At 56.6% G+C, this 17,137-nt stretch overlaps 3 protein-coding genes across 4 annotated transcripts; 2 read left to right on the top strand and 1 right to left on the bottom strand.

Moving 5' to 3' along the window:
* Window positions 1-1,899: 1,899 nt before the first annotated feature.
* On the top strand, window positions 1,900-9,663 carry rnf5 (ring finger protein 5). Of its 2 annotated transcripts, XM_088908015.1 has the most exons (6): window positions 1,900-2,114; window positions 2,572-2,590; window positions 3,878-3,990; window positions 4,271-4,325; window positions 6,407-6,518; window positions 8,140-9,663. In XM_088908015.1, the coding sequence occupies exons 1-6, from the start codon at window positions 1,939-1,941 to the stop codon at window positions 8,259-8,261; spliced, it is 597 nt and encodes a 198-aa protein (XP_088764141.1). In that variant the 5' UTR covers window positions 1,900-1,938; the 3' UTR covers window positions 8,262-9,663. The 2 variants fall into 2 exon arrangements, with proteins under 2 accessions (XP_088764141.1, XP_088764142.1); XM_088908016.1 differs by lacking the exon at window positions 4,271-4,325 and having other exon boundaries at window positions 1,914-2,114.
* Window positions 9,664-10,415: 752 nt separating this feature from the next.
* Window positions 10,416-16,472, top strand: slc39a7 (solute carrier family 39 member 7). Its single transcript, XM_088908017.1, has 8 exons — window positions 10,416-10,564; window positions 11,497-11,976; window positions 12,089-12,257; window positions 13,335-13,424; window positions 13,526-13,666; window positions 13,804-13,932; window positions 14,091-14,287; window positions 14,793-16,472. The coding sequence occupies exons 2-8, from the start codon at window positions 11,506-11,508 to the stop codon at window positions 15,045-15,047; spliced, it is 1,452 nt and encodes a 483-aa protein (XP_088764143.1). The 5' UTR covers window positions 10,416-10,564; window positions 11,497-11,505; the 3' UTR covers window positions 15,048-16,472.
* On the bottom strand, window positions 15,238-16,520 carry LOC148813623 (uncharacterized). The gene is made up of 4 exons (XM_088908071.1): window positions 16,517-16,520; window positions 16,420-16,433; window positions 15,682-16,213; window positions 15,238-15,632 (listed from the first exon to the last, which is right to left on the bottom strand). The coding sequence occupies exons 1-4, from the start codon at window positions 16,518-16,520 to the stop codon at window positions 15,238-15,240; spliced, it is 945 nt and encodes a 314-aa protein (XP_088764197.1).
* Window positions 16,521-17,137: the final 617 nt, after the last annotated feature.

Consider the following 17,137-nt stretch of genomic DNA (forward strand, 5'->3'; position numbering starts at 1 on the left):
CCCGGGGGGGTCGCGCGGACGTCTGGGCGGGCTGAACCTGACTCACGCCGGACAGACACGCAAGGACACGCGTGTGCCGCACAGCTATGGACACGGACGTACCGAGCGAGGAAATAGACACGTATGTTCGGGCGCGGAGCTGTAAACAGTGTACGAACTGAGCGAGTCCGGCCCAGCCCAGCCCTGGCCCGGGGGATTCTGGACGGGCGGAGCTGAACGTCGGCGGCGCACACAGGCGCGTTGGTCCCCGGGTGCAACTCCCGGGGGCGCTGTCTGCGTGGAGTTCGCATGTTCTCTCCGCGCTCGCGTGGGGTCGCTCCCGCAGTCCGCAGCAGACAGGCTGGGGGGGGGCAAAGTCGCTTATCTGAAAGAAACGACCCTGGTGTGTGTGTGTGTCCAGTGACGGACTGGTGTCCCGTCCGGGGTGTGTCCTGCCTTGCGCCCGTTGCCCGCTGGGATAGGCTCCAGCACCTGGCCAAAGCGACGGACCCGGGAGGGGGAGAGGCCAGACGCCTGCTGGGAAATGTAGTTTTGTCACCTGGGCCTGCCGGGGCGAAGCGACCGTGCTCGTGGCCTCGCCGTTCTCGCCATTACTCACCCAGCTGTCCGGCGGCAGAGCTGCAGAGTGACGGACATCCGCGGCGTCCAATCGCCGGGTCGGGTTGGGCGATCCCGCCCCTCCCCCCCCCCCCCCCTCTCGGCGCCCCGCCCACCTGCCCCCGTTTAAGGCGGCGAGGCCGAATCGAGTGGCGTGACGTCTACTCCATCACCTTTAGAAAGAGAGGCGGTTCTCCGGCAGCTCGTCCAATCACGTCCCAGCAAAAGGGGCTCAGGCTGGAGTGGCGGCAGAAGTGTCCAATGAACATCCAGATCCGATGTCAGAGGGCAGGGTTCTCGCTGGCGGGCTACCGTACACTGTTAAAACCTCGTTTCCACATTTCAGCGTAAGAAAAGATCGTCTTAGCTCCGTCTGCTTCACGCTTATTTCCAAAGACGTTGGAAAACCGAGTCGCTTCATACACGTTAGAGCAGTGTCGTCTCGTCCTGTATAGAAGAAAAGCTGCACACAAATGTCGGGATGAACGTCTGTTTAATTAAATTCATGATACAGGCACATTATTCATGAATATGGATTTAATTTAAATAGGCAGATAGCTCCAATCACGCGTAGGAGTTTGATACAGTTTGATGAACTGGGGGTCTTTTGTTTCTGACAAACCTGACAACTTTTCTCCTTCTCTTACGGCAAAAAAACACAGTACAGCGCAGTACAGCCCAGTAGGATCAGGGTAAAAACACAGTACAGCGCAGTACAGCCCAGTGAGAGCAGGATAAAAGCACAGTACAGTGCAGTACAGCCCAGTGAGATCAGGGTAAAAACACAGTACAGCCCAGTGAGATCAGGGTAAAAGCACAGTACAGCGCAGTAAAGCCCAGTAAGAACAGGGTAAAAGCACAGTACAGCGCAGTACAGCCCAGTGAGAGCAGGGTAAAAACACAGTACAGCGCAGTACAGCCCAGTAGGATCAGGGTAAAAACACAGTACAGCGCAGTACAGCCCAGTGAGAGCAGGATAAAAGCACAGTACAGTGCAGTACAGCCCAGTGAGATCAGGGTAAAAACACAGTACAGCCCAGTGAGATCAGGGTAAAAACACAGTACAGCGCAGTAAAGCCCAGTAAGAACAGGGTAAAAGCACAGTACAGCGCAGTACAGCCCAGTGAGATCAGGGTAAAAACACAGCACAAGTGTGTGGAACCTGAATATGATGAAAACAGAGCGCAGAATAAACGCATCAATGAGAGAATCGTGACCCATTCGTGCTCGACGCGAGAGCCCAGAGGCGCCTCTACTCGGTGAATTACGGGCCCGGCGTGTCACCGGAAACCGGAAGAGACCGGAGGCGAGCGAGCGAGTGTGCCAGGCAGGTAAACAAACATGGCGGCGGAGCCCGGGCGCACGGCGGACGGCGGTCCGGCCGAGGACGGCGACCGAGGCGGGACGGGAGGCGGGCTGGGCCGGGACACGGAGCGCGACCGGGCCACCTTCGAGTGTAACATCTGCCTGGAGACGGCCAGGGACGCGGTGATCAGCCTGTGCGGACATCTGTTCTGGTGCGAGCTGGGGTCGGGGTTCAGAGGCAGCAACACTGTCAGCCCGTGTGTGTGTGTGTACACAGAGGGAGGTGGGGGTGGGGAACAGGCTGCCCAGCCCTGTTGTTGAAGCCGATACCCTGGCTTCTCTCCAGACACAGCTGGATGAGCTCCTCCAGTCAGGACAGGAGGCTCTGCTGTACACAGAGGGAGGTGGGGGTGGGGAACAAGCTGCCCAGCCCTGTGGTTGAAGCCGATACCCTGGGGCTTCTCTCCAGACACAGCTGGGTGAGCTCCTCCAGTCAGGACAGGAGGCTCTACTGTACACAGAGGGGTGTGGGGGTGGGGAACAGCTGGATGAGTTCCTCTGATCAATTAGCTACTGACCCACCAAACGGGTCTAATGGGCATAGTGACTTCTTGTTTGTAACCTTTCTTAAATTAAACGCAAATCTCTTTGCTTTCTTTCATGAAACAGCTGGCCATGTCTACACCAAGTAAGTGTTTTTTAATTACTTCCTTGGTGTATGTTTAATGTAACTTTCAGTCAGTTTGTCTCTCTCAGTGCAGTGTTCATGTACTGGAGTGTCCAGTCAGTGTGTCTGTATGAACCCCTCTCTCTCTCAGTGCAGTGTTCATGTACTGGAGTGTCCAGTCAGTGTGTGTGTATGAACCCCTCTCTCTCTCAGTGCAGTGTTCATGTACTGGAGTGTCCAGTCAGTGTGTGTGTATGAACCCCTCTCTCTCTCAGTGCAGTGTTCATGTACTGGAGTGTCCAGTCAGTGTGTGTGTATGAACCCCTCTCTCTCTCAGTGCAGTGTTCATGTACTGGAGTGTCCAGTCAGTGTGTGTGTATGAACCCCTCTCTCTCTCAGTGCAGTGTTCATGTACTGGAGTGTCCAGTCAGTGTGTCTGTATGAACCCCTCTCTCTCTCAGTGCAGTGTTCATGTACTGGAGTGTCCAGTCAGTGTGTGTGTATGAACCCCTCTCTCTCTCAGTGCAGTGTTCATGTACTGGAGTGTCCAGTCAGTGTGTGTGTATGAACCCCTCTCTCTCTCTCAGTGCAGTGTTCATGTACTGGAGTGTCCAGTCAGTGTGTGTGTATGAACCCCTCTCTCTCTCAGTGCAGTGTTCATGTACTGGAGTGTCCAGTCAGTGTGTGTGTATGAACCCCTCTCTCTCTCAGTGCAGTGTTCATGTACTGGAGTGTCCAGTCAGTGTGTGTGTGTGAACCCCTCTCTCTCAGTGCAGTGTTCATGTACTGGAGTGTCCAGTCAGTGTGTCTGTATGAACCCCTCTCTCTCAGTGCAGTGTTCATGTACTGGAGTGTCCAGTCAGTGTGTCTGTATGAACCCCTCTCTCTCAGTGCAGTGTTCATGTACTGGAGTGTCCAGTCAGTGTGTCTGTATGAACCCCTCTCTCTCTCAGTGCAGTGTTCATGTACTGGAGTGTCCAGTCAGTGTGTGTGTATGAACCCCTCTCTCTCTCAGTGCAGTGTTCATGTACTGGAGTGTCCAGTCAGTGTGTGTGTATGAACCCCTCTCTCTCTCAGTGCAGTGTTCATGTACTGGAGTGTCCAGTCAGTGTGTGTGTATTAAACCCTCTCTCTCTCAGTGCAGTGTTCATGTACTGGAGTGTCCAGTCAGTGTGTGTGTATGAACCCCTCTCTCTCTCAGTGCAGTGTTCATGTACTGGAGTGTCCAGTCAGTGTGTGTGTATGAACCCCTCTCTCTCTCAGGTCAGTGTTCATGTCCTGGAGTGTATTAACCCCTCTCTCTCTCAGTGGTTGGAGACCCGCCCCAGCAGACAGCAGTGTCCAGTGTGTAAGGCCGGGATCAGCCGGGAGAACGTTATTCCTCTGTATGGAAGAGGGAGCTCCAATCAGGATGACCCACGGTACTGTCCTGTCCTGTCCTGTCCTGTCCGTTGTGTGTCCACTGTGCGCCAGTGTCTGTCTGAGTGAAGTGGGGCAGGTTTTTAGTGCTCATAGACTCCAGCTGCACAGCAGTCCCATCCTTTCCAGGTTTTACATCTGACCGGTTGTCTAGTGGTAACAGTCAGACCACAGTGCACTGTGAAACCCGGTCTTCTGAAAGACTCAGGAGGTTTCCTGTTTTCGAGTTGTTGGTATCTTTGCTCAGCTTCATGAATTAACTCTTTCTTGGTGTTTTTATAGATTGAAAACTCCTCCTCGACCTCAGGGACAGAGACCAGAGCCGGAGAGCAGAGGAGTGAGTCACTGAGTCAGGGTGTCTGTGTGAACCCCTCTCTCTCTCAGTGCAGTGTTCATGTACTGGAGTGTCCAGTCAGGGTGTCTGTGTGAACCCCTCTCTCTCTCAGTGCAGTGTTCATGTACTGGAGTGTCCAGTCAGTGTGTCTGTATGAACCCCTCTCTCTCTCAGTGCAGTGTTCATGTACTGGAGTGTCCAGTCAGTGTGTCTGTATGAACCCCTCTCTCTCTCAGTGCAGTGTTCATGTACTGGAGTGTCCAGTCAGTGTGTGTGTATGAACCCCTCTCTCTCTCAGTGCAGTGTTCATGTACTGGAGTGTCCAGTCAGTGTGTCTGTATGAACCCCTCTCTCTCTCAGTGCAGTGTTCATGTACTGGAGTGTCCAGTCAGTGTGTCTGTGTGAACCCCTCTCTCTCTCAGTGCAGTGTTCATGTACTGGAGTGTCCAGTCAGTGTGTGTGTATGAACCCCTCTCTCTCAGTGCAGTGTTCATGTACTGGAGTGTCCAGTCAGTGTGTGTGTATGAACCCCTCTCTCTCTCAGTGCAGTGTTCATGTACTGGAGTGTCCAGTCAGTGTGTGTGTATGAACCCCTCTCTCTCTCAGTGCAGTGTTCATGTACTGGAGTGTCCAGTCAGTGTGTCTGTATGAACCCCTCTCTCTCTCAGTGCAGTGTTCATGTACTGGAGTGTCCAGTCAGTGTGTGTGTATGAACCCCTCTCTCTCTCAGTGCAGTGTTCATGTACTGGAGTGTCCAGTCAGTGTGTGTGTGTGAACCCCTCTCTCTCTCAGTGCAGTGTTCATGTACTGGAGTGTCCAGTCAGTGTGTGTGTATGAACCCCTCTCTCTCTCAGTGCAGTGTTCATGTACTGGAGTGTCCAGTCAGTGTGTCTGTATGAACCCCTCTCTCTCTCAGTGCAGTGTTCATGTACTGGAGTGTCCAGTCAGTGTGTCTGTGTGAACCCCTCTCTCTCTCAGTGCAGTGTTCATGTACTGGAGTGTCCAGTCAGTGTGTCTGTATGAACCCCTCTCTCTCAGTGCAGTGTTCATGTACTGGAGTGTCCAGTCAGTGTGTGTGTATGAACCCCTCTCTCTCTCAGTGCAGTGTTCATGTACTGGAGTGTCCAGTCAGTGTGTGTGTATGAACCCCTCTCTCTCTCAGTGCAGTGTTCATGTACTGGAGTGTCCAGTCAGTGTGTGTGTATGAACCCCTCTCTCTCTCAGTGCAGTGTTCATGTACTGGAGTGTCCAGTCAGTGTGTCTGTGTGAACCCCTCTCTCTCTCAGTGCAGTGTTCATGTACTGGAGTGTCCAGTCAGTGTGTGTGTATGAACCCCTCTCTCTCTCAGTGCAGTGTTCATGTACTGGAGTGTCCAGTCAGGGTGTGTGTATGAACCCCTCTCTCTCTCAGTGCAGTGTTCATGTACTGGAGTGTCCAGTCAGTGTGTGTGTATGAACCTCTCTCTCTCAGTGCAGTGTTCATGTACTGGAGTGTCCAGTCAGTGTGTGTGTATGAACCCCTCTCTCTCTCAGTGCAGTGTTCATGTACTGGAGTGTCCAGTCAGTGTGTGTGTATGAACCCCTCTCTCTCTCAGTGCAGTGTTCATGTACTGGAGTGTCCAGTCAATGTGTCTGTATGAACCCCTCTCTCTCTCAGTGCAGTGTTCATGTACTGGAGTGTCCAGTCAGTGTGTCTGTATGAACCCCTCTCTCTCTCAGTGCAGTGTTCATGTACTGGAGTGTCCAGTCAGTGTGTGTGTATGAACCCCTCTCTCTCTCAGTGCAGTGTTCATGTACTGGAGTGTCCAGTCAGTGTGTCTGTATGAACCCCTCTCTCTCTCAGTGCAGTGTTCATGTACTGGAGTGTCCAGTCAGTGTGTGTGTATGAACCCCTCTCTCTCTCAGTGCAGTGTTAGTGGACTGGAGTGTATGAACCCCTCTCTCTCTCAGTGCAGTGTTAGTGGACTGGAGTGTATGAACCCCTCTCTCTCTCAGTGCAGTGTTAGTGGACTGGAGTGTATGAACCCCTCTCTCTCTCAGTGCAGTGTTAGTGGACTGGAGTGTATGAACCCCTCTCTCTCTCAGCCCTTCCAGGGTTTCGGTGACACTGGGTTCCACATGTCCTTCGGTATCGGTGCATTTCCCTTCGGTTTCTTCACTACAGTCTTCAACACCAACGACCCGTTTCACCGCGCAGGTACAGTGTGTCTCTGCAGTGTGTCCAGTAAGAGTCTGTACAGGAGTGTGTGTGTCTCTGCAGTGTGTCCAGTAAGAGTCTGTACAGGAGTGTGTGTGTCTCTGCAGTGTGTCCAGTAAGAGTCTGTACAGGAGTGTGTGTGTCTCTGCAGTGTGTCCAGTAAGAGTCTGTACAGGAGTGTGTGTGTCTCTGCAGTGTGTCCAGTAAGAGTCTGTACAGGAGTGTGTGTGTCTCTGCAGTGTGTCCAGTAAGAGTCTGTACAGGAGTGTGTGTGTCTCTGCAGTGTGTCCAGTAAGAGTCTGTACAGGAGTGTGTGTGTCTCTGCAGTGTGTCCAGTAAGAGTCTGTACAGGAGTGTGTGTGTCTCTACAGTGTGTCCAGTAAGAGTCTGTACAGGAGTGTGTGTGTCTCTGCAGTGTGTCCAGTAAGAGTCTGTACAGGAGTGTGTGTGTCTCTGCAGTGTGTCCAGTAAGAGTCTGTACAGAAGTGTGTGTGTCTCTGCAGTGTGTCCAGTAAGAGTCTGTACAGGAGTGTGTGTGTCTATACAGTGTGTCCAGTAAGAGTCTGTACAGGAGTGTGTGTGTCTCTACAGTGTGTCCAGTAAGAGTCTGTACAGGAGTGTGTGTGCGCGTGTGTGTGTGCGCGTGTCTGTACAGGAGTGTGTGTGTGTCTCTACAGGATGTGTGTGTGTGTGTGTGTGTACAGGAGTGTGTGTGTGTGTGTCTGTACAGGAGTGTGTGTGTGTGTGTACAGGAGTGTGTGTGTGTCTGTACAGGAGTGTGTGTGTGTGTGTGTCTGTACAGGAGTGTGTGTGTGTGTCTCTACAGGAGTGTGTGTGTGTGTGTCTGTACAGGAGTGTGTGTGTGTGTGTCTGTACAGGAGTGTGTGTGTGTCTGTACAGGAGTGTGTGTGTGTGTGTCTCTACAGGAGTGTGTGTGTGTCTGTACAGGAGTGTGTGTGTGTCTCTACAGGAGTGTGTGTGTGTGTGTCTGTACAGGAGTGTGTGTGTGTGTGTCTCTACAGGAGTGTGTGTGTGTCTCTACAGGAGTGTGTGTGTGTGTGTCTGTACAGGAGTGTGTGTGTGTGTGTGTCTGTACAGGAGTGTGTGTGTGTCTCTACAGGAGTGTGTGTGTGTGTGTGTCTGTACAGGAGTGTGTGTGTGTGTCTCTACAGGAGTGTGTGTGTGTGTGTGTCTGTACAGGAGTGTGTGTGTGTCTCTACAGGAGTGTGTGTGTGTGTGTCTGTACAGGAGTGTGTGTGTGTCTCTACAGGAGTGTGTGTGTGTGTACAGGAGTGTGTGTGTGTCTCTACAGGAGTGTGTGTGTGTCTGTACAGGAGTGTGTGTGTGTGTGTGTCTCTACAGGAGTGTGTGTGTGTCTCTACAGGAGTGTGTGTGTGTGTGTCTGTACAGGAGTGTGTGTGTGTCTGTACAGGAGTGTGTGTGTGTGTGTGTACAGGAGTGTGTGTGTGTCTCTACAGGAGTGTGTGTGTGTGTGTCTGTACAGGAGTGTGTGTGTGTCTGTACAGGAGTGTGTGTGTTGTGCTCTCAGTATCATGAGGTTATATAGCGACTCTCCAGCTGGAATCTGTTCTGATTTGGGGGTTCTCTTCCTCGCCCCCAGATGCTCACCACCCAGGCGGCGGTCACCCGGACAACGGTAACCCTGGCAACGGCAACAGCTGGCAGAACTCCCTGTTCCTCTTCATCGCCATCTTCTTCTTCTTCTGGCTGCTGAGCATCTGAGGCCGGGGGGCCGGGGGGGCGGGCGGGGTGTCGTCCTGCGCCGCGACCCCTGACCCCTCTTGTATTAACACGCCCGTGCGTGTGCGTGTGGGCTCTGCGTGCGGTACCGCCCCACCCCGGCCTGTCCCAGGATCCCCCTCCCCCTCGATGCGGGGGGCCGGGGGGCCGGCCTTCTCTTATTTCCTGTGCTTGTTTGTTTGTTGTCAGTCGAAATGGTTTTAACCCTTCGGGTCTCCCGGGAGCGCGGCTCGGGGTCGGGGGTCAGAGGTCGGGGGTCAGCCTCGCTCTTATCTTCATTGACTCGTATCTTAAGGACTTAATCGTCTGTCTTAACTAACCCCCCCCCCTGCTCGCGGGGGTTTTGGGCCGTCCCCTCACACCCCTGGGGCGATGTTCCTGTGGGCACGGGGCAGATGGTCTCGTCCCGCACCCCCAGCTCAGCGCGACCGCTCCCCCAGAATCTCAGCGTTCGGTCTCTGGTCACACTCGACCAGGAGGTGCAGACTGTGGAGCCTCTCACACACACACACATTCCTCACACACACACACCCACTCCTCTCACACACACACACTCCTCACACACACACACTCCTCTCACACACACACCCACTCCTCTCACACACACACACTCCTCACACATACACACTTCTCTCACACACACACACACTCCTCACACACACACACACACTCCTCTCACACACACACATACACACTCCTCACAGACACACTCCTCACACATACACACTTCTCTCACACACACACACACACTCCTCTCACACACAGACACACTCACACACACACACACACTCCTCACACATACACACTTCTCTCACACACACACACACTCCTCACACATACACACTCCTCTCACACACACACACTCACACACACACACACACTCCTCTCACACACACACACTCCTCTCACACACACACATACACACTCCTCACAGACACACTCCTCACACATACACACTTCTCTCACACACACACACACACTCCTCTCACACACAGACACACTCACACACACACACACACTCCTCACACATACACACTTCTCTCACACACACACACACTCCTCACACATACACACTCCTCTCACACACACACACTCACACACACACACACACTTCTCTCACACACACACACACACACACACTCCTCTCACACACACACTCCTCTCACACACACACACATACTCCTCTCAAACACACACACATGCACAGACACACTCCTCTCACACACACACTCCTCTCACACACGCACAGACGCACACATACACACTCCTCTTACACACACACACACACTCCTCTCACACACATGTGCACGAGCAAAGTATTAAATATGGCGGAGGTGATTTGTCAATATTATCTGTATATTTGTAATAAATGTTATTCTATTCATAGCTGATGTCTCAGTCTTATTCAAGGAATCCAGATTAATCCCAGTGAAAAACTAATCCAGCTCCCAGTCCAGCCTGGAGAGTCTCAGACTGCTCTGTCAGTGTCAGTGGAGTCTGATTATAATCCCAGTGAAGAACTAGTCCAGCTCCCAGTCCAGCCAGTCCAGTCCAGCCTGGAGAGTCTCAGACTGCTCTGTCAGTGTCAGTGGAGTCTGATTATAATCCCAGTTCAGAACTAATCCAGCTCCCAGTCCAGCCAGTCCAGTCCAGCCTGGAGAGTCTCAGACTGCTCTGTCAGTGTCAGTGGAGTCTGATTAGAATCCCAGTGAAGAACTAGTCCAGCTCCCAGTCCAGCCAGTTACAGGTGGGGGATTACAGGTAATTACTTCACTTATCGACTACACTGCTCATACAGTGCCCTGATTTTCACCTCTTGCTGTCGCTCTGAGGCAGCCCGTTGGTGGTGTCCAGGTCAGCTCAGCTCAGCTCAGCTCAGCTGGCCTGGACCCACAAACGCGGAACCCCGGAACCAAATAGCCGGCGGTCGCCGCGGCTGCCCGGAACCGGAGCCTTGCAGCACCGCTCCCTCCTCGCCCGCCAGCCAGCCAGCCGCCGCCGACAGCCCCGTGTCCCGCCCCCCTTTGTCTCCGCCCCCCGCATCCGGCATCCGGCATCCGGCATCCGGGTCAGGAGCGTCTCGCGAGATCTCCGCCGCCTTTGCCCGGCAGTCAAGGCGGTGCCGGGGGGAGGGAAATCTCGCGAGAGTCTGTGTTGGCTGGTGTGCCACGTCTGTGCCGCCGCAGCGCCGAGACAGAGAGAGAGAGACTGAGAGACGGCGAGCCGGAGTACCGCGCAGCAGAAACCCGGCTACACGCACAGGGGCGGCCTGCTTCTCCGGACCGGTGAGCGAGAGAGCGAGCTGTCGCACACACACACACACACACGTCCGGGCTCAGGGTGACCCTCGCCGGGGAGGTGCGCTCATTTATCACACACACACACGCACACGCACACCCGTGCTGATGTGAGAGTTTGTCTCTGTCTCTGTCTCTGTGTCTGTGTGTGTGCATGCAGACACCCAGGAGTTCATCCTCCTGCGGAGCGGGCGCCTCTCCCCGGCCCGTGTGGATAGTCCGGCAGGTCATCGGGCCGGGGGACACACGCTGGCCAGTGCAGGTCCATCAGAGTTCTTGCTATTAGCAGGACTTGGGATGATGCTGGTGTGCTTGTGATTTTACCGGGGTGCAGGGGTCGAGGGGTGTCTCCCAGGTGGGGTTACTGGTGCGGAGTGATCGCTGTGCGTCTCCCAGGTGGGGTTACTGGTGCACAATGATCGCTGTGCGTCTCCCAGGTGGGGTTACTGGTGCACAGTGGTCTCTGTGCGTCTCCCAGGTGGGGTTACTGGTGCAGAGTGATCGCTGTGCGTCTCCCAGGTGGGGTTACTGGTGCACAATGATCGCTGTGCATCTCCCAGGTGGGGTAACTGGTGCTGAACGATCGCTGTGCGTCTCCCAGGTGGGGTTACTGGTGCACAATGATCGCTGTGCGTCTCCCAGGTGGGGTTACTGGTGCACAATGGTCTCTGCGTGTCTCCCAGGTGGGGTCACTGGTGCAGAGTGATCGCTTTGCGTCTCCCAGGTGGGGTCACTGGTGCAGAGTGATCGCTGTGCGTCTCCCAGGTGGGGTTACTGGTGCAGGTCCCCTCCTGTGTGTGAAGAGCTCTGTGACCCGCAGGCCCAGGGTTCGAGCAGGCCGGGGTGGTTAATTAGCGTTAATTACAGGTCCAGTCCTCTCTCTCTCTCTCTCTCTGTCCCCCCCCCCCCCCCCCCCCCAGGTGTGAAGGATGACAATGGCAGGGAGAGGCGCAGTGCGCCTGTCTGTCCTCTGGGTGGTGCTGTTCGCCGCCGGCGCCCTCCTCCAGCCCGCGCTCTCCCACTCCCACTCGCACGGGGGCGGCGGCTGCCACGGCCACTCGCACGGGGGAGGGAAGATGCACCACGGCGCCAGCAAGTGGAGCGCCGAGGCCAACCTGCCCTCGCACGGGGATTCGCACGGGCACGCTCACTCGCACGGGGATTCGCACGGACACGCTCACTCGCACGGGGATTCGCACGGGCACGCTCACTCGCACGGGGATTCGCACGTGCACGCTCACTCGCACGGGGATTCGCACTCTCACTCTCACTCTGAGCCCCACGCGCACTCTCACTCTCACTCTGAGCCCCACGCGCACGAGGACGTGCTCGCCGAAGGGAGCGAGAGACGGGAGAGAGGAGGAGGAGACGGCAGGAGCACGCTGGAGCTGTGGACTCAGGTACGGAGAGAGAGCGCGAGACCGACCCGCCGAGCTCTGGACAGCTGAGAGACGCCAACCCGTCCTGTCCCGTCCGGTTCTGACCCGGCCTGTCCCCTTCTGACCCGGCCAGGCTGTGGGCGCCACCCTGCTGATCAGCGCGGCTCCCTTCCTTATCCTCTTCCTGATACCGGTCCAGTCCAACACCGACCAGCACCAGAGCCTGCTGAAGGTCCTGCTGAGCTTCGCGTCCGGGGGGCTGCTGGGGGACGCCTTCCTGCACCTGATCCCACACGCGCTGGGTGAGCCTCCGGGTTTGTGCTCCTCTCTCTGTGTGAGGAGTGCCTCTGGGTCTGTGTGAGGGTCTGTGCTCCTCTCTCTGTGTGAGGAGTGCCTCTGGGGTCTGTGTGAGGGTCTGGACTCCTCTCTCTGTGTGAGGAGTGTCTCTGGGGTCTGTGTGAGGGTCTGGACTCCTCTCTCTGTGTGAGGAGTGTCTCTGGGGTCTGTGTGAGGGTCTGGACTCCTCTCTCTGTGTGAGGAGTGTCTCTGGGGTCTGTGTGAGGGTCTGGACTCCTCTCTCTGTGTGAGGAGTGCCTCTGGGTCTGTGTGAGGGTCTGGACTCCTCTCTCTGTGTGAGGAGTGTCTCTGGGGTCTGTGTGAGGGTCTGGACTCCTCTCTCTGTGTGAGGAGTGCCTCTGGGTCTGTGTGAGGGTCTGGACTCCTCTCTGTGTGAGGAGTGTCTCTGGGGTCTGTGTGAGGGTCTGGACTCCTCTCTCTGTGTGAGGAGTGCCTCTGGGGTCTGTGTGAGGGTCTGGACTCCTCTCTCTGTGTGAGGAGTGTCTCTGGGGTCTGTGTGAGGGTCTGGACTCCTCTCTCTGTGTGAGGAGTGCCTCTGGGTCTGTGTGAGGGTCTGGACTCCTCTCTCTGTGTGAGGAGTGCCTCTGGGGTCTGTGTGAGGGTCTGTGCTCCTCTCTCTGTGTGAGGAGTGTCTCTGGGGTCTGTGTGAGGGTCTGTGCTCCTCTCTCTGTGTGAGGAGTGTCTCTGGGGTCTGTGTGAGGGTCTGGACTCCTCTCTCTGTGTGAGGAGTGTCTCTGGGGTCTGTGTGAGGGTCTGGACTCCTCTCTCTGTGTGAGGGGTGTCTCTGGGGTCTGTGTGAGGGTCTGTGCTCCTCTCTCTGTGTGAGGAGTGTCTCTGGGGTCTGTGTGAGGGTCTGGACTCCTCTCTCTGTGTGAGGAGTGCCTCTGGGGTCTGTGTGAGGGTCTGGACTCCTCTCTCTGCGTGAGGAGTGTCTCTGGGGCCTGTGTGAGGGTCTGGACTCCTCTCTCTGTGTGAGGAGTGCCTCTGGGGTCTGTGTGAGGGTCTGTATTTCTCTCTTTCAGAGCCTCACTCGCACCACGGTGAGGAGGGACACAGCCACTCCCACTCCCACGGCCACGAGGAGTCACGTGACCATGGACACTCCCACTCGGGTATGATTGGCGGGCGGGGGGGGGGGTGTTCTCTGGAAGCGGGTGCAGACTGGGGGGTCAGCAGTGTTTCAGGCAGCGCTGTCCCCTCCCTCCCCCTGCAGGTGGCGCTCACGGCCACATGATGTCGGTGGGGCTGTGGGTGCTGGCCGGCATCGTGGCCTTCCTGGTGGTGGAGAAGTTTGTGCGCCTGCTGAAGGGGGGGCACTCCCACGCCCACGCCCACTCCCACTCTCACGCCCACGGTACGTACCGGTCACTGTCCCCTCTCTCTCTCTCTCTCTCTCTGTCCTGGTCCCCCTCTCTCTCACTGTCTCTCTCTCTCTCACTGTCCCTCTCTCACCCTGTTCCCTCTCTCACCCTGTTCCCTCTCTCCCCCCAGGAGCACCGGAGAAGCCGGAGAAGCCGGAGGAGAAGGGGGGGAGGGGGGAGCAGGAGGGGGTGAGGCAGAGGAAGACCGACAGCCAGGCCAAGGAGCAGAGGAAGGAGCAGGAGGCGGAGAGACAGACAGGTACTTGAGGGACAGTCTGTGGATGCTGGTCTCGCGGTGTGTTCATGGGCTTCTGTCTTTCTGTACAGATAATGGGGTTTCGGGGTGTCTGAGCCTGTCTCTCTCCCTGTACAGATGTCAAGGTTTTGGGGTGTCTGAGCCTGTCTCTCTCTCTACAGATATCAAGGTTTCGGGGTACCTGAACCTGGCGGCCGACTTCACCCACAACTTCACGGACGGGCTGGCCATTGGGGCGTCCTTCCTGATCAGCCCCGCGGTGGGGGTCGTCACCACGGTGACCATCCTGCTGCACGAGGTCCCGCACGAGATCGGGGACTTCGCCATCCTGGTCCAGTCGGGCTGCACCAAGAGGAAGGTACTGTCCACTGTCCCCCTGTCCACTGTCCACTCTCTCTCTCGCCATCCTGGTCCAGTCGGGCTGCACCAAGAGGAAGGTACTGTCCACTGTCCCCCTGTCCACTGTCCACTGTCCACTCTCTCTCTCGCCATCCTGGTCCAGTCGGGCTGCACCAAGAGGAAGGTACTGTCCACTGTCCACTGTCCACTCTCCAGCCGCTGTGTCCTCTCTCCCTGTGTCCAGGCCCTGTGTGTCCGCTCTGCTGACCGCTGTGTCCTCTCTCCCTGTGTCCAGGCCCTGTGTGTCCGCTCTGCTGACCGCTTTGTCCTCTCTCCCTGTGTCCAGGCCCTGTGTGTCCGCTCTGCTGACCGCTGTGTCCTCTCTCCCTGTGTGTCCGCTCTGCTGACCGCTGTGTCCTCTCTCCCTGTGTCCAGGCCCTGTGTGTCCGCTCTGCTGACCGCTGTGTCCTCTCTCCCTGTGTGTCCACTCTGCTGACCGCTGTGTCCTCTCTCCCTGTGTCCAGGCCATGCTGCTGCAGCTGCTGACCGCCCTGGGGGCGCTGGCGGGCACCGCCTGCTCGCTGCTGGCCGAGGGCGCGGGCGCCATGGCGACGGCCTGGGTCCTGCCCTTCACGGCGGGGGGCTTCGTGTACATCGCCACGGTGACCGTGCTGCCCGAGCTGCTGCTGGGCCAGGCCGGCCCGGCCCAGTCCGTGCTGGAGGTGCTGGCGCTGCTGTTCGGGGTGGGCATGATGGTCCTGATCGCCGAGTACGAGTGAGGGGGGCGGTCTCCGTGGATACCGCGGCCGACCCGCGGGAGCGTTGAGCACAGACTGACCCGAGGAGGAGGAGGAGGAGGAAGATTATTTTGGTTACTTCTTTAGTTGTCGTTTCTGAGGTCACGGTCGGTCTGTCTTCTGGGGGGCTCAGTGCCAAGGGGGGTGGGGTGCCAGTGTTTGGGGTCAGAGGTCACAGTGTCATGACTGCAGACACACACACACACACTGACCCCTCCAGGACCAGGACTGGACACACTGACCGACCCCTCCAGGACCAGGGCTGGACACACACACTGACCCCACCAGGACCAGGACTGGACACACACACTGACCCCTCCAGGACCAGGACTGGACACACACACTGACTGACCCCTCCAGGACCAGGACTGGACAGCCCTGCTGCAGACACACTGACTGACCCCACCAGGACCAGGACTGGACACACTGACCGACCCCTCCAGGACCAGGACTGGACACACACACTGACCCCACCAGGACCAGGACTGGACACACTGACTGACCCCTCCAGGACCAGGACTGGACACACACACTGACTGACCCCTCCAGGACCAGGACTGGACAGCCCTGCTGCAGACACACTGACTGACCCCACCAGGACCAGGACTGGACACACACACTGACTGACCCCTCCAGGACCAGGACTGGACAGCCCTGCTGCAGACACACTGACTGACCCCACCAGGACCAGGACTGGACACACTGACCGACCCCTCCAGGACCAGGACTGGACACACACACTGACCCCACCAGGACCAGGACTGGACACACACACTGACTGACCCCTCCAGGACCAGGACTGGACACACTGACTGACCCCTCCAGGACCAGGACTGGACACACACACTGACTGACCCCTCCAGGACCAGGACTGGACACACGCTGACTGACCCCTCCAGGACCAGGACTGGACAGCCCTGTTGCAGACACACTGACTGACCCCTCCAGGACCAGGACTGGACAGCCCTGTTGCAGACACACTGACTGACCCACCAGGACTGGACAGCCCTCTCTTTACAGTACTCCACAAGGTGTGCATCGCGGGCTGTGCCCTGTGTGTGTGTGAGAGTGAGTGTGTGCAGACACACCCGTGTGTACAGACAGGAAGTACCGGTCTGGTTGCCCCGGTAACGTCGGAGCCCTCGTGTCTGTCACGTGCTCACCACACCCCTGCCCACAGTGCACTGCTGCCAGCCGGCAGCCGTCGTGGGGTTCTGTGAGAGAGAGGGGTCCCGTCTCCCTCAGTCCATTCCAGCCCCCTCAGGGGCGAGAGAGAGAGAGAGAGAGAGAGAAGTGGCTGACTAGCTCGTCTTTAGGCTAATGGTTTTGTTTCATTTTGGATGGTGTGAATTACTTTTCTTTTCTTTTCTTTTGTAAAAAAAAAAAGAATAAAATGTCACATAAGAATAGTTGCTGGTTGTATTTCGAGTTCGAGGTTATTGTCGTTATACCCATATGCAGGTCTGTGGTATAACGGACTCCCAGTGCGCAGCAGCCTGATCCGCTCCAGGTGTGACAGTGCTGTCAGTCAGACTCCCAGTGCACAGCAGTCTGATCCGCTCCAGGTGTGACAGTGCTGTCAGTCAGACTTCCAGTGTGCAGCAGTCTGATCCGCTCCAGGTGTGACAGTGCTGTCAGTCTGACTCCCAGTGCGCAGCAGTCTGATCCGCTCCAGGTGTGACAGTGCAGCAGCCTGATCCGCTCCAGGTGTGACAGTGCTGTCAGACTCCCAGTGCGCAGCAGTCTGATCCGCTCCAGGTGTGACAGTGCTGTCAGTCAGACTTCCAGTGTGCAGCAGTCTGATCCGCTCCAGGTGTGACAGTGCTGTCAGTCAGACACCCAGTGCACAGCAGCCTGATCCGCTCCAGGTGTGACAGTGCTGTCAGTCAGACTTCCAGTGTGCAGCAGTCTGATCCGCTCCAGGTGTGACAGTGCTGTCAGACTCCCAGTGCGCAGCAGTCTGATCCGCTCCAGGTGTGACAGTGCTGTCAGTCAGACTCCCAGTGCACAGCAGTCTGATCCGCTCCAGGTGTGACAGTGCTGTCAGTCAGACTTCCAGTGTGCAGCAGTCT

This window comes from Atractosteus spatula (assembly GCF_055471065.1).
Source record: "Atractosteus spatula isolate fAtrSpa1 chromosome 10 unlocalized genomic scaffold, fAtrSpa1.hap1 SUPER_10_unloc_1, whole genome shotgun sequence".
Classification (NCBI taxonomy): domain Eukaryota; kingdom Metazoa; phylum Chordata; class Actinopteri; order Semionotiformes; family Lepisosteidae; genus Atractosteus; species Atractosteus spatula.

Excerpts from the sequence above, each read along its gene's own strand:
- rnf5 (XM_088908015.1), top strand. The coding sequence starts at position 1,939 with ATGGCGGCGGAGCCCGGGCGCACGGCGGACGGCGGTCCGGCCGAGGAC. Across the intron at positions 3,991-4,270 it reads TCCAATCAGGATGACCCACG|ATTGAAAACTCCTCCTCGAC; the intron begins GTACTGTCCTGT and ends GTGTTTTTATAG. Across the intron at positions 4,326-6,406 it reads CAGAGCCGGAGAGCAGAGGA|CCCTTCCAGGGTTTCGGTGA; the intron begins GTGAGTCACTGA and ends TCTCTCTCTCAG.
- slc39a7 (XM_088908017.1), top strand. The coding sequence starts at position 11,506 with ATGACAATGGCAGGGAGAGGCGCAGTGCGCCTGTCTGTCCTCTGGGTG. Across the intron at positions 12,258-13,334 it reads CCTGATCCCACACGCGCTGG|AGCCTCACTCGCACCACGGT; the intron begins GTGAGCCTCCGG and ends TCTCTCTTTCAG. Across the intron at positions 13,667-13,803 it reads CTCCCACTCTCACGCCCACG|GAGCACCGGAGAAGCCGGAG; the intron begins GTACGTACCGGT and ends CTCTCCCCCCAG.
- LOC148813623 (XM_088908071.1), bottom strand. Across the intron at positions 15,633-15,681 it reads CTGGAGGGGTCAGTCAGTGT|GGCTGTCCAGTCCTGGTCCT; the intron begins GTGTGTCCAGTC and ends TGTCTGCAGCAG.